Source organism: Rhinatrema bivittatum, chromosome 3 (assembly GCF_901001135.1).
Source record: "Rhinatrema bivittatum chromosome 3, aRhiBiv1.1, whole genome shotgun sequence".
Lineage (NCBI taxonomy): Eukaryota > Metazoa > Chordata > Amphibia > Gymnophiona > Rhinatrematidae > Rhinatrema > Rhinatrema bivittatum.
The window spans coordinates 370,497,466-370,512,856 of record NC_042617.1 but is presented as its reverse complement, the minus strand read 5'-3'; the positions used below and the strand labels follow the sequence as shown (position 1 = coordinate 370,512,856).

At 41.3% G+C, this 15,391-nt stretch overlaps 1 protein-coding gene across 3 annotated transcripts in view; it reads right to left on the bottom strand.

Annotated features, from left to right (window-relative positions):
- The window catches only part of UBE3D (ubiquitin protein ligase E3D), a 400,519-nt gene that overhangs the window by 288,519 nt on the left and 96,609 nt on the right, over nt 1-15,391 (bottom strand). For all 3 annotated transcript variants that reach the window (XM_029595535.1, XM_029595537.1, XM_029595536.1), the window contains exon 5: nt 11,418-11,487. In XM_029595535.1, coding sequence (XP_029451395.1) covers nt 11,418-11,487 — 70 coding nt within the window. The remainder of the gene's footprint in view (nt 1-11,417; nt 11,488-15,391) is intronic.

The window sequence follows — 15,391 nt, the reverse complement described above, 5'->3', positions numbered from 1 at the left end:
ACATACCGGTAGGAGCAAATCCATACCCTTACTTCTGCATAAACCACTTAGGCATGCACATCTAGAAAAGATCTTAATTGTAATGGTTCAAGAAACACATAATTCTCATTTTGGTATCTTATTAAACATTTGCAAGGATACTTCAAAAGAAATTTAGCACCACAATTTATAGCCTCTGGTCTCATTACTAGGAACTTTTTTCTTTGATCTTGGTAGATCTGGTAATATCTGGAAAAATCCAAATTTTGTGCCCATGAAATTGGGCTGATCTATTCCTGAAGAAAAACTTTAAGACTAAATTCCGATCATGTTCAAAGGCAAATGAGACTAACAAAGTCCCTCTAGCGCTATTTCAGATTCAAGATCTCTGATATATTTAAAGTACGAAGGTCTTGTAATTCTGTTCCAGTAGGGACTACAGACTTCCTAGGCATATAGTAGGCCTTGGTTACCACAGGCATAATTTCTCTTGGAATTTTAAGGCTTTCTGTTAAATAGGACTTTAAAAAATCCAACACAGATGCTTTAGGAACAATAGGAAAATTTAACAGCCTTAGATTCAAAACTCTTAAAGAATTCTCGATGTTTTCAAATTTCTTTATTGATGTATCTTCAAACTGAATTAAATTCGTTTGAATCTTTTCAATAGAAGCAGTTTTTTTTCCAGAACCTCCATTCTTTCTTGTTGTAGTTTCACCCTTTTTTCAATATCTAATCCCTGTTTATTAGAATCCAAAAATACTTGAGTTAATTAATTTATCGCCAACTCTATGGAAACCAAAGCATTCCACACAGTATCCAGAGTCACAATAGTAGGTTTCTTCCAAGAGAAAACAGTTGCAGGTATTAATGAGATGACATCTCCTAGGTTTGTAGCAGCGATGTTATCTCCTACTGGTACAAGGAGCTTAGGGAGCACCGACTTCGATGTTCCAATCAGGCTCAAGACCTCTGCAGCCAATTCCACAGCAGTCTCTCTCTCCCTCTTCACTCCTACATGCAGCGAGGCCAGCTTTTCCATCTCTAAACCAAATGGTTAAGACTACCTCTGGACTCCTCTAAGGCATTCGACAATTCGGCAGCACCTATGACCTTCAGGCCGTGGGGGGGATGGGGGGCGTGTACAGTGCTCCTGGGCTAAGGGAAATCTCCTCAGCCAGTGAGAGGGATCTATGCTTTCATAGTGGCCCTCGCTTCCGGCGTTATTGGTGTAGAGACGTAAAAACTGTCTATCTTCCGTTGACTCGTCTGTGTAGACTCCACTGAAGGTATATTTTCTCTCAATTTAGCCTTCCACTTAGTATGAGGCATCTTGGAGGCAATTTCATGTTGAAATATTATATGGAGATATTGCGGTCGACAGAGCAGTTCTTCCTTGCTCCCTATGCGTCGGCCATCTTGACTCCTCCCTCGTCCCTATATATTTTATATACATCAGTTTGACAAGTTTGAATTTTTGTGGCTCCAAGCCCCCCAATTCAAAGGTGGAATATAAATTAAACAAACACTTTCAAAGGAAATGTAAGAGAAAAAAATATAATCATTGTTTCAAAAGATCTTGGCATTTGTAGACTGCACCACTTTCTTTGTTCTATCCACATCTGTCTCTTAAAAACTGGGTAAATACTTAAACAGGGTTAGGCAACTCCAGTCCTCAAGTGCCGCAAACAGGATATCCATAATGAATATGTATGAGATAAATTAGCATATGCCCCTCACTATATGCGAATCTATCTCAATCATATTGATTATGGATATCCTGAAAAACAGATCTGCTTGCAAAGCTTGAAGACCAGAGTTGCCTAACCCTGTACTAGAGTGATATGTTGTTGCAAAAAGAGTGGGATGCATCTTCCTCTACAACAACTTCCATTGGCAACCCTAGACACTGAAAATTAGCAGTAGTCTCTGCCCATCCAGAGCAGCACGAGGAGAAATGGTCTGAGAAAGGAACAAAGTCATTTATCATTTACAAATGCACTACTCTAGCATTAGGCTAGCCCTGGGAACGGCTCTTTAGAACAGAGATATATTTCCAAAACTTTCTTGTAAGACAACGAAAGAAAAGCAGTCTCCGGTGTTCAGCACTACCCTGCTTCCATATGTCCCTCCTATTTATGAACAAGGACTTCTTAGTTCTTGGATTCCAACAAACCAGAGAAACCACAACAACATTACACATCTACAATTATTTTATTATCCTGTGTGTATACTTTTTCAAAATATCTATAAGGGGAATTGGATTCAGACAGCAACCAAGAGCCCTGACTTTTATGGTCTAGGGAACAAACAAGCATGGGGGTAACTTGCTGATGCGGCTTTTACTTCCCTTAACCAATAAGCCTGATACTTTTGATGCAATGCCAACATTGCTCTCTGCTTCCACAGCAAGGGTAAAGGTAAATTGGATTCAAACAGCATCCAACAAGGGTCCTAACCTTTATGGTCTGGGAAACTGATAAACATGGAGGTAATCTGCACAGTGCAGCAGATACTGGCATAAACTTGCTGGGCAAAGTGGGTGGATCATTTGGTCTTTTTCTGCAGTCATATCTACATTTCTATGTATTTGTATCTTCTGCATCATAAAATATGTTGTTGCAAAAAAAGGTCTCTTACCATATGCTAAATTAACATTGTATGTTCAGTTAAGATCGAGTAGTTCTTCAATTGAACAGAGAGGATGAATGAATAAATCATAGTAAATCCTCAGCAATCCACAGGGAAATCATGGCCTCATTTTTTCTCTCCACTTCATATGCTATACCTGATATTCGGAAAAAACAATCTCCTATATAGCTTTCAAAAATGTACAAGCACTACTGTAGTCAAATCAATTTAAACAGTAAGGGCAGTAGATAACAGAACTCTTACAATATTTATCACAAGATCCTGTTCCTGTCTAATACACAAAAGTATGTGTTCCATCATCTAACCTTCAAGAATTCCAACAAAAGGAGGATAGCATGAGCTGCTAGTGTTACCCCACTAAGTGCCTACTCCATCCCACCCTTTTTTTCTCATTTGTTCCATATTATTGGATTTCTTGGCTCCACTCTCTCACTCCAGCCTCTTCTTCTCCTATAGCCTATCCCTCTAACCTCTTCCTCCCCATCCCTTCATAACCCCTCCCTTACACCTGATGCCACCTTCTCTTTTCCCCCCACTCACTCCAGCCTCTCTCTCCAATTTCCACCAGCCTCTTCTCCCCTCAACCTGAACCCTCCAGCCTCTTCTTTCTTCCCTTTTACTCTTTCCCCCTCTACTTCAGCATAATCTTCTCCTTTCTCCCTCTTTATTCACCCTAGCATCCTCCCTCAAGCTTCTTCTTTCCATCTACCCACTTTTACTTCCTCTTCCTCCCACATTTTCCTCTCCTCTAAGAAGAAATTACCACTTACCTGATAATTGCCTTTTCTTAAGTACAGACATGTAGATCCAGAACCAGTAGGTTATGCACCTCTACCAACAGATGGAGACAGAGCAAATGAGGCATTCCAGCTCATAGCAGACCACTGGGTCTCCCGTATCTAGGCATCATAGTATATATATCCTTGCACTGACATCAGCCTGCCAGTATTCTCTGCAAAAGCCAACTGTGGACAAACTAACAAAAACTTGATTATTAATAAACAACCACTGCAGAATGCAGCCAACAGGAAACCACTGATCTCAGACAAGGAGTGCAATAATACTAGTCTAGGGACTGGATTGACAATTATGAGTACGCCCTGGAACACGCAGCCATGCAGGACAACCATAAAATAACCATTTGGCAGCCAAGGGAAGGTGGATCAACCCGTCTGTACTAAAGAAAAGGAAATTATCAGGTAAGCATGCCCCCTGGCCACTTCTGTACAATGGCATCGATGCCCAAGGACGTTTGGTCCCTCCTGCAACTGAAGAAGGGAGAAACCTTTGTACTGTGAGATGTCACCAGAAGGCCTAGATACGGGAGACCCAGTGGTCTGCTATGAGCTGGAATGCCTCATTCAACAATTCCCATTCTCCTGGGTCCAGGCTGTCTGCTGAGAAAATCATCTGTCTTGTCCTGCAATGTGGACGATTGAAATCTCCTGAAGATGCACTTCCGCCCATTCCATGAGTTGGGCTATTTCCTGAAACACTTTCTGACTCTTGGTTCCTCCCTGCCGATTGATGTAAGCCACTTTTGTAGCCTTGTCCAACATAATCCGGACTGCTTGACCCCGCAATTGGTCCACAAATTGTAAGACACCCTGGGCTTCTGGGCAATTGATGCTCCAGAGAGACTCTTCTGTACTCCAATGCCCTTATGCTGTCAACTCCTGACAGTGGACCCCCAACCCTGGAGGCTTTCATCTGTCATGAGTACTAGCCAGTCCGGTGATTGTAGGGAAACCCCTTTCCTTAGATGGTCCACTTGCAATTATCACTGCAACTGTATGCCAATTTTCACTGGAAGGTGAAGCCGAATCGAATAGTCGAGACTGAGGACTTCAACAAGCCAGAAGGGTGTGCTGAAGAGGACGCCTCTAGGGTGGCTGCCATCAATCTGAGCACTATAGATAAGACCACTTAGTCGGGCACACTGATTCTGTCAATAATCGCATCTGCGCCATTAGCTTCTAATTGTGGCTCTCCAGCAGGAACACCCTGCCTTGCTTCGTATCAAAGTGAACACCTAGGTATTCCAGTATTTGAGATGGCTGCAGCTTGCTCTTGGCCAAGTTTACCACCCAGCCTAGTTCATTGAATAAGGAGATCACCTAGCGCGAGACCCAAAGACTCTCTTCCAGGTTCTTGGCATGAATCAGCCAATTGTCCAAGTACGGGTGAACCAGAATGCCATCCTTTCTTAATACTGCCACAACCACTATCATAATTTTGGAAATGGTTATGAGCACGGTAGCCAGATCGAAAGGTAGTGCCCAGAACTAATAGTGTTGCCCCAACACAGCGAAATGTAGAAATCGTTGATGCTTCAGTCGGACGGAAATATGAAGATACGCTTCTGACAAATCTAGTATGTCAGAAATTCTCCCGACTGTACTACCATTATCACCGAGTGTAAGGTTTCCATGCAAAATCAAGTCACCCACAAATGAGGGTTGACTCCCTTGAGATCTAGGACGGGGTGATAGGAGCCTTCTTTCTTTGGCACAACAAAGTAAATGGAACATCAGCACATATTATCTTGAGACCTGGGCACTAGGACTACAGCCTGCAGGCTGAGGAGTCCTGATAATGTACACTCCACTGCTTGTCTTTTCTGCAGAGAGTTGCATGGAGACACCATGAAGATATCCCGAGGAACATTGAGAAACTCCAGATTGTAACCATCTCTTACACCTCCAGCACCCATTGATCTGACGTGACCTTGACCCACCGCTGATAAAATTGAGAGAGGCAACCCCCTATCTCTTGTTCTAGGGAGTGGTTTAGCACACCTTCATTGAGTGGTTCAGGGGGCACCACTACCTGAGCCTGCACCTCTTCTGCGTTGTCTGCAATGAAAGGATGAGTCCTGCCCAAGGGCTGAGTCCTCTGAGAGGTAGCTCCTCTATAGGGACGAAAACATCTGAAACCCCTTGCAGAACCTCTAGTGCCGAAGGAGCATGGCGTCTGCTTCTTGTCTTCTGGCAACCAAGGAATCTGGGCCTCACCCCACTTATTGGATATTTTCTCCAGCTCACTCCTAAACAAGAGTGATCCTTTAAAGGGTAATTTAGTAAGACTAGACTTTGAAATTGTATCAGCCGTCCAATTCCTGAGCCATAGCCGCTACTACCGAAGTCACCCCTCTGGCCAAAGTGCGGACCAGGTCACAGCCCACATCTGCCAAAAAGGCAGCTGCTGGTTCCATCACAGCCGTGGAACTCACACCAGATTCGATGACTTCTTGAGAGAGAAGTAAGCAAGAGTGAGCCACCAGGCAGCAACATGAAGCTATCTGCAAATTCATTGCCATCACTTCAAAGGCTTGCTTAAGGATGGCCTCAAGTTTTCTATCTTGAGCATTCTTCAATGCCGCTCCCCCTTCCACGGGAATAAGAAAATAAGAAATTGCCATGCTGGGTCAGACCAAGGGTCCATCAAGCCCAGCATCCTGTTTCCAACAGCCAAACCAGGCCACAAGAACCCGGCAATTACCCAAACACTAAGATCCCATGCTACTGATGAAATTAATAGCAGTGGCTATTCCCTAAGTAAACTTGATTAATAGCCGTTAATGGACTTCTCCTCCAAGAACTTATCCAAATCTTTTTTGAACCCAGCTACACTACCTGCACTAACCACATCCTCTGGCAACAAATTCCAGAGCTTTATTGTGCGTTGAGTGAAAAAGAATTTTCTCCAATTAGTCTTAAATGTACTACTTGCTAACTTCATAGAATGCCCCCTAGTCCTTCTATTATTCGAAAGTGTAAATAACTGAGTCACATCTACTCGTTCAAGATCTCTCATGATCTTAAAGACCTCTATCATATCCCCCCTCAGCTGTCTCTTCTCCAAGCTGAACAGCCCTAACCTCTTCAGCCTTTCCTCATAGGGGAGTGTTCCATCCCCTTTATCATTTTGGTTTTCCTTCTCTGTACCTTCTCCATCGCAACTATATCTTTTTTGAGATGCGGCGACCAGAATTGTACACAGTATTCAAGGTGCGGTCTCACCATGGAGCGATATAGAGGCATTATGACATTTTCCGTTTTATTAACCATTCCCTTTCTAATAATTCCCAACATTCTGTTTGTTTTTTTGACTGCTGCAGCACACTGAGCTGACGATTTTAAAGTATTATCCACTATGATGCCTAGATCTTTTTCCTGGGTGGTAGCTCCTAATATGGAACCTAACATCGTGTAACTACAGCAAGGGTTATTTTTCCCTATATGCAACACCTTGCACTTGTCCACATTAAATCTGATCTGCCATTTGGATGCCCAATCTTCCAGTCTTGCAAGGTCCTCCTGTAATGTATCACAGTCTGCTTGTGATTTAACTACTCTAAATAATTTTGTATCATCCGCAAATTTGATAACCTCACTCGTCGTGTTCCTTGGTGATAGCACACATGAGCCCACCCCTTTCAGAAAACGCAACTGCTCCCTCACAGCCAGATCCAAGGGGTACAGCCCTTCCAAGGTTCATCCTCCTTTAAAATTAGCTTCCGGGGCATCCCATTCAAGATCAATCAATTCTTAATAGCCTCCATAATAGGAAAGAAACACCAGGCTTTATATGCAAAGAAGTCAAAATGGGATCTTTGACTCATACATGAAATCAGCCCCCAATACTCCCAGCACTGTCTAGGAAATCAGAGCCGATAACTCATCTCTATGAAAGAAATGCAAAATAGATCTATGTGGTTCCAGCCTCGGAGGAATTTCTCCATTCTCCAAGGAATAAGGATCTGTTTCATCATCCATGCCATCTGGGTCCCTATCGCAGAGACCCGCAGCAGGCCTAGACTTTCTCTGATGCTTACCGCAACACCAGGTGCACAGGGATCAGCAGACTGCAATCCTGAATCACTGTTAACTAGGACCAATGACTGTGCTTAAGAAAAGACTGCAGCCCTTGAAAAAATTCCACCCAAGAAAAGATAGACAGATCCAGGCCAAAACCAGGGGGCGTTGGTACTACACCCACTGAACTACATTCCCCTGCTGAAGAACAAGTTAGGGGAGCCCCAATTTCAGGCTAGATCTCTGGCAACTCTTTTTGCATTCCCGCAAGAAGCTGGGAAAGACCAGATGGAAAATCAGATGGAGACAAGTTTCCTTAAGCCTCCAATCAGTGCTGACACAAATCAGAGGTAATGTTAGACTGCAATGGCTGAATATGGCAAGCAGCATACAGGGCAAGACACTTGGGCTTCTTTGCTATTGGCACCATAATAAATCAAACACACTAAACTGACTCAGAGAAGAGTGCGCACCTGGCTGAGCTGATCGCATGAAAAGGACTGGATGCCCCAAAAATCAGGCATTCAAAAATGAGAAACTCAATATACCTGATCAGTTGGATGTCCAATTTCTTGAGTATCCAACTTTTAGGCGCCCTGAAGTGCACCATTGTACGACAACTAAGCGCCTCCAGGCGCACTACCAAGTATGCCAGAAGGCATCCTATGCGCACAACTGTGTGTCCATTTAGGTGCAGTATTAGACGCACAGCTAGGGCATCCAGCCAGGCATTCAGCGTGAACCTATGTCCTGAAGACAGCAGACTTGCATGACATGAAAAGTGTGCGAACACCTCCACAGCCTACCAGATGGTACAATTCAGAGCCTGAGAGCGGGGTCTAGCCCAAAGGACTGCTCAACCCTCCAGGTTGCTCGAGTTCCCCAACGGAGAACGGAGGCAGTAACTGACGCCGGACTGGCACGCCAAGCAAGGAGACCAGAGGGTACTTGCCAGGTTCTTATGACCTGGATTGACCACTGTTTGAAAACAGGATACTGGGCTTGATGGACCTTAAGAACATGCCATACTGGGTCAGACCAAGGGTCCATCAAGCCCAGCATCCTGTTTCCAACAGTGGCCAATCCAGGCCATAAGAACCTGTCAAGTACCCAAAAACTAAGTCTATTCCATGAAATCTCGACTGAGGGAGGGACCATAAGGTATCCCCACAGAAGAGTGGGACAAACTTCTATCCTTCTTTCTCCTTCTATTAAACTTCAGTACAATCCTAGTAGGGAGATGCACGTCCACCATCTGCTGGAAACAGAGAATACTGGCAGGCTGATGTCGCTGCAGAGGTATATATACCGTGACGTCAGCTTTGCTCCATCTCCATTAGCTGGCAGAGATACATAACCCACTGGTTCTGGATCCACCTATCTGAACGCTAAGAAATACAGAATTGCTCTCCCTTGTCGGATCATGCCAGAAAAATGCATGGCTCCAGCATTCTATACTGTATCAATATTGATACCAACATCTTTTAATTATTTATTTGAAAACATTTATAACCCACAACTATCCAAAGTTCTAGGCAGGGCAAAGTAAGACATTCAGAATTAAAACAATCTAGAAAGACTAAGTTGCAAAAACACTTTCCACAACAAAAGTGCACAAAGTATACTTCTCTGCATTATATTCCAAAAACCCAAAGTAACCAACAGCGAATTCTTTGTACCATTATTTCAGACCAATTAACCTATCGCTCTGAAAGTTTGATTGAAGTTGTTCTTTCAGTTGCTTTCTAAAGATCTAAGTAAAAATCTCTGTTTCTCATGTTGCCTTAAAATGATCTATGTTTTGCATAAGACCCTCAATGAGAAAAACAGCCCCAGGAAGAAGCCCAAGGTGCATATACCTTCCCACTGTTTTTAATTTTAAATGTTTTACAGAACAATCCTGATACCTATCAATTATAAAAAAAAAAATGAATTCTAACACTTTCCAATTAATGAGAGGACCTTGTTGAACTAAGTTCAAATCTAAACTATTTACATCACACGTTAAAACCAAAAAAATGTACATTGTGTTCAACAGTCTTCACTGGCTTGTCGTTGGTTATTATCCACACACACAAAAATTGAGTTTTCTATTGACTGTGAAGTTACAAAACATATAAACTTACATATGACTAGTCAGTCAATGATCTAGACAATTTATTCATCTTATGTGGTTCGGGTCCACTGTAAACTTAAAAGTGCACTCAAGGCAATGGTAATATAGAGCAATAAGCTCTTACAAGCACTTCATTTCCTACTTAGAAACATAAAAGCATGGTGGCAGAAAAAGATCATATGGCCTATCTAGTTTGCCCATCTGCCCAACTAATTTAGTTTTACAATTCCCATCACTCCCTCAGAGACCCCCTGTATTTATCCCATGCTTTCTTGAATTCAGATATCAATTTTGTCTTCACCATCTCCACTGAGAGACCATTCCATGCATTCTCTATAAAGAAATATTTCCTAAGACCCTAGACCATTCCTTGATCTTCACAAGACCCCTCTTCATGTTTTCCACACCTTCCTGACTGTTCACCCTGTTGCAGATTTTGATATCATTGGCAAAAAGAAAAAGTTTCCCAACAATCCTTCCATTACATTGCTCATAAAAATATTAAAAAGAACAGGTCTAAGGTCTCCTGGGGCACACCGCTAGTAATGCCCCTCTCCTCAGAGGAAACTACATTTACCACTAAACATTGTCACTTCCCACTCAGTCAGTTTCTAATCCAGTCAGTCACTCTAGGGCCCAAACCAAGAGTGCTCAGTTTATTTATAAGTTGTCTATGCAGAACTGTGTCAAAGGCTTTGCTGAAATCCAAGTAAACCACTCTCCCTCGATCCAATTCTCTTGTCACTCAAAGAAGTTGATCAGATTCATCTGAAGAGATCTACCTCTGGTAAAACCATGCTGCCTCAGATCTTGCAATCTATGGGAATCTAGAAATTGCATTATCCTCTGTTTTAGTGGAGATTCAATTAATTTGCTGACCACAGAATTTAGACTAACCGGCCTACAGTTCCCAGCCTCCTCCTTACTACCACTTTTATGAATAGGAATTACTCCCGACTCTAAAGAAGCATTGAAAAGGTCAGCCTACAGAACTGCCAGTCCTCCTTTAAATTCCGGTCCCATCACCTTATCTACTTTAAGTTTAGTTAGCTACTCATGAAAACACTTTTCTGAAAATCGATTTAAGGTCTACCTTGCTTCCAACCTTATTTGTGCTTGTTTTATGTGGTCCTGCTCCTAGCCCTTCCACTGTGAATACTAAACAAATATTTATTAAGCAATTTCACTCATCATCTTCTACATATTCCTCCCCTTCACCTCTGAGTCTCGCAATGCCACTTATGTTAGTGATAGAAGGAAGTACACATGCCCCCTCATTTTACCATATCTGTTTGTACTTGTGAATTAAAGAATCAGAGATCTTCAGCACAACCCTCAGATTCAATATTGAAATTCAGCACATGCAAGAATGAACAAGTATATGCCAATTTACAGTTACATTTCTAGGTTCTAAATAAGCCACACATTTTTGACGTGAAACAAGACACATCAATAAGTTTCAGAACTAATTTCTGGTGGCTAAAGGCTTGCATAGTAGTTGTCTGCTCCCATACTGAACAGGATACAGAGCAGGCCGCTCACTCTGAAAAGAGGTAGGTGCATACAGGCATTTGTGCAGGAAGTTTCACTGAAAATTGTAGTTTTGATGTGACTATGCTCAAAGGCAGTGCCACTTTTAAATAGACTGTGTAGCAGCACATTTACATTTTTTTTTAAATACAATAGTAATCATTTAATATTAATACTACTTATTAAATTAGAGTAACACAAAAAGAGAAAGACAAAACAACTCCATCTCCATGTTCCAGTTTTAAACATTTCACAGCCAATTTTTTAACCAGTGTTAACTGCAGAAAGGCCAATCAGGGCATGTTCTTTAGTGTAATACATACCTGATGATACTGTTTCTCCCAGCATAGCTTTGCAGCGCTTACAAATTACTCTGGCATTTTCTTTTGATGTCTAGAAGACAGAAAAATGTCATGGAAATGTCATTCTGCTCCTTTGAAAAGGAAATATCTAATTTTTATTTTTTCTTCAAAATGCATATTGATCTTTATTCTGCTCTCCTTAGAATGCTGACATGCACCAATTTCTGTCTTGCCAAAAGTTCCCAATGTTGCCTTCCAAGTACACTTAAATGCAGTCTGAATGAAGGTACAACATTCTGTCTATATTTTTACAGTACTGACCTAGTATACAGATTCACAAAGAATATTTCATTGTTTTGAAGGTTCTGTCCTGGGACTTAGTCTTTTTTTATACATGATGCTGATCTCCTCTTTCCTTCAGTACCATCTTTATGCCAGTGACTCCCAGATCTACCTCTCTCCACCAGACATTTCACCAGGATTCTAGTCCCAAATCTCAGCCTGCTTGTCTGACATTGCCTCCTGGATATCCCACCATCATCTTAAACTTAACATGGCCAAGAGCGAGCTTATCTTTCCCCACAAATCCACCTCCACTATCCCTCCTTTCCCTATTTTTGTGGATAGCTCGTCATTCTCCCAGATCCCCCAGTCCGTAATCTCGGGCTCTTCTCTTTTTTTCTACGCACAACCAAAACACTTCTATAACATGTTGTTTCTTTCTCTATGCGAAAATGATTCCACCCCATATCTTAGCTAAATACGTTCATCAATACGTCATATGACCGTCATAAATTGAGATTCTGGTCTGCATTCACCTGACACATGGCTTAAGTCCACAGGAAGTTTCTAGGATTACAATCATAGATCACTGGTAGTGTGAAATGTTTTACAAACATCTTTTTTTAAACTTTATGTAATTGCATACTAAAATCCAATATATAATATTATAATTCCTATAATATGGGAAAATAGTACTTAGCTGTTGAGGGTCTCAGCTGGTATCAAAAGGCAAGATATCAAGGATCTGCAATACTATGGTGGTCCTCTCTCCAGACACGTTTTTGGATTTTAAAGAAAGTGAAATGATCCTCAAAGTTCTGAGGCTTCTTACTGTATGGCCACAAATGAGCTTTGGCAGACATACAAAAAATAGCCTCAGAACCTTGAGAAGCATCATTTCGTGATACAGGAGAGGATCAACAGTTTTAACAAGATTTTGATACCCGTGAATCAGAAATGGGACTTTTAAAGCTCAGCCGGTGTTGGGACAAACAGCTGATCCATTTCAACAGAGCATTGCAGATCCTTGATAGATTTATTTAGCTAAGGTGTAGGGTGGAATCCTTTTGGCTTAGTTCACTTTTTACTTCAAAGTTCCTATACATTTTTAGTATCTTTCTCTACAACACCACCAAAATCAATCCCTTCCTTATCCTCATCTTATCGCTAACCTAAAAAAAAGCAGCTGCAACTATTTAAGTTTCCAACTTCACAGTTTGAACCCACTTTGCCCAGAGGAGGGTTTTTAAATAGTGATTTACTGTGTCAGAGTCTATGAACTGAAAGTGTTTGTGAAAAATCTTTTCTACACAGTAGAGAAAACAGCCAACGAAACCAACAAGGGACTGGAAGATCCTCAAAAAGAAGTTTCCTTACTTGCTGGGGTGGTCATTAATAACAGGACAAGCAATGAAGGAGCTCACTTTTTAGGAAGCGTATTTGATTGAATATGGACTTATTATAAGTTACTTAAGGGAATCTGTAAGTATAATGATGGTGTGTGGTAGCATAATATACGTAAGAATGGTTTAAGTTAAGACTTACATGGCTAGGCGGTTGTGAGAATCATAAAAAGGAAGGGAATGTTGAATCTTAGAAAGCTCAGTTGGCCTGGGTCTAGCTAACTCTGTGCTGGTCTTATAAAATTAGCTAGAATATTATATCACTGCCTTGTAATTGCTCTGATCGGTAGTGATCCTCAGAAAAAAGTTACTAATAAATTTTGGAGACCTATCCACTTCCCTCAGACATTTACTCAGATCAAATGTCGGTATATAAAAAATAATAAATACATTTACGTTGATTTGGCTTGTGTGCCAGAAAGGACAATTGGCTACTTCCTGCCCCCCTCTTCCTGGGGGAACTCAAAACCTCAAAACTGCAAACCATTATTACGGTGGACATGGGGACATCCATCAATTGTCCCTGGGATAAGCAGCATGGAATCTATTGAATTTAGGGATCCTCTAGGTACTTGTGTCCTGGATTGGACACTGTTGGAAACACGATACTGGGTTTGATGGACCTCTGATATGACCCAGTATGGTAAATCTTATGTTTGCACGATCTATACTGGGACTGGTGGTGTTTAAAATTTCCATAAATGATCGGAAAATGGACCTACGAGTAAGGTGGTCAAATCTGTAGATGACACAAGAATATTCAAAGCTGTTAAAATCTGTACAAGTTGTAAAAAACTAAGAAACTGTAGAAAGACCTTGCCATTCTGAAAAATTGGACATCTAAGTGACAAATTAAATGTAGTGTGGACAAGTACAAACTGACGAACACAGGGAAAAATATCCTAAATATAGGTATGTAATGCTCGGTTCCTTATTTGGAGTCACCTCACAGGAAAAGGATCTTGGAGTCACTATGAACCTTATGTTGAAATCCTCAGCTCAGTGTGCAGCATTGGTAAAAAAAAAAAAGCAAGTAGAATGTTAGGAATTATTTGGAAAGGAATGGAAAATAAAACATGATATAATGCCTCTGGATCAATCCACAGTGTGACCACACCTTGAATACTATGTGCAGTTCTGATCACCCCATTTCAAAAAAATATGGTACTAAGACTAGGGGACACTCCATAAAACTAGCAAGTGGCAGATTTAAAACAAATCAGAGAAAGTATTTTTCACTGAATGTACAATCAATCTGTGGAACTTGTTGCTGGAGAGTGTGGTTAAAGCATTTAGCATAGCTAGGTTTTCAAAGGGTTTGAACAAGTTCCTGGAAAAAAAATCCATAAACAAATATTAGCCAAGTAGACTTGGGAAAACCACTTATTCCTAGGAGCCAACTACTTCCTAGTAACCACTTTGAAGTGCCAAAAAGCGTAATATAAAAATCTAAAATAAATAAACCCACACTGGCCACGGTTAAAGACAGGATGCTGGACTCGATGGACCTTTGGTCTGATCTAGTTTAGCATATATGTTCATAGGTATGTAGGAATCTGATAAGGATCAGCATGGAGGTATCCTAGATTCACATCAGTAGGACTGGCTAAATAGGAGGAACTTTCAAAATCCATAAATGCTAATATTTCCTCAGAAATGAAAGAAAATTATGAATGAAAAAGGAAGATTTTAATGATTTTAATTGATAATTGAATCAACTAAAATAAATATAGTTATTACTGCCGCAGGGCCAGTGCTAGTTCATTCTTACTCTGACCAGAGACCACCCAAAAAATGCCCAGCTCCCTTCAGTGTTATAAACTTTAAAAACTGACACTATCCCCCCCCCCCCCCCCCCCCGAACCCATAGCTGGTGCTAGGGTATTAAGTGCCCTAGGCAAACCTTACAGCCTTGCACAACTCCCTCTGCCCCATTCAACACACACAGTTAAGGGTTATGCATTTATACTGATTGGAATACCATCTTCCATCCTCAAACCTCTAACAGATTTTGCAGAATTCTGCACCCAGAATTCTGACAGTAACAAAGAGAAATGATCACATAATGCCCATATTGATTTCACTGCACTGGCTTCCAATTAAAGCACAAATTGAACACAAAATCCTTGACCATCATACATAAAACACTAAACAATGAACATCAGGGACTAACCGGCTTAAACATTACCCCCCAAAATCCTCAAAGAAACCTACGCTCAAACAACTCAGGTCGCTTAAATGTCCCCCCCATAAGAGATGCTCACTTGACAACAACCAGAGAAAGAGCTTTTTCCATTGCCTGCCCTAAAA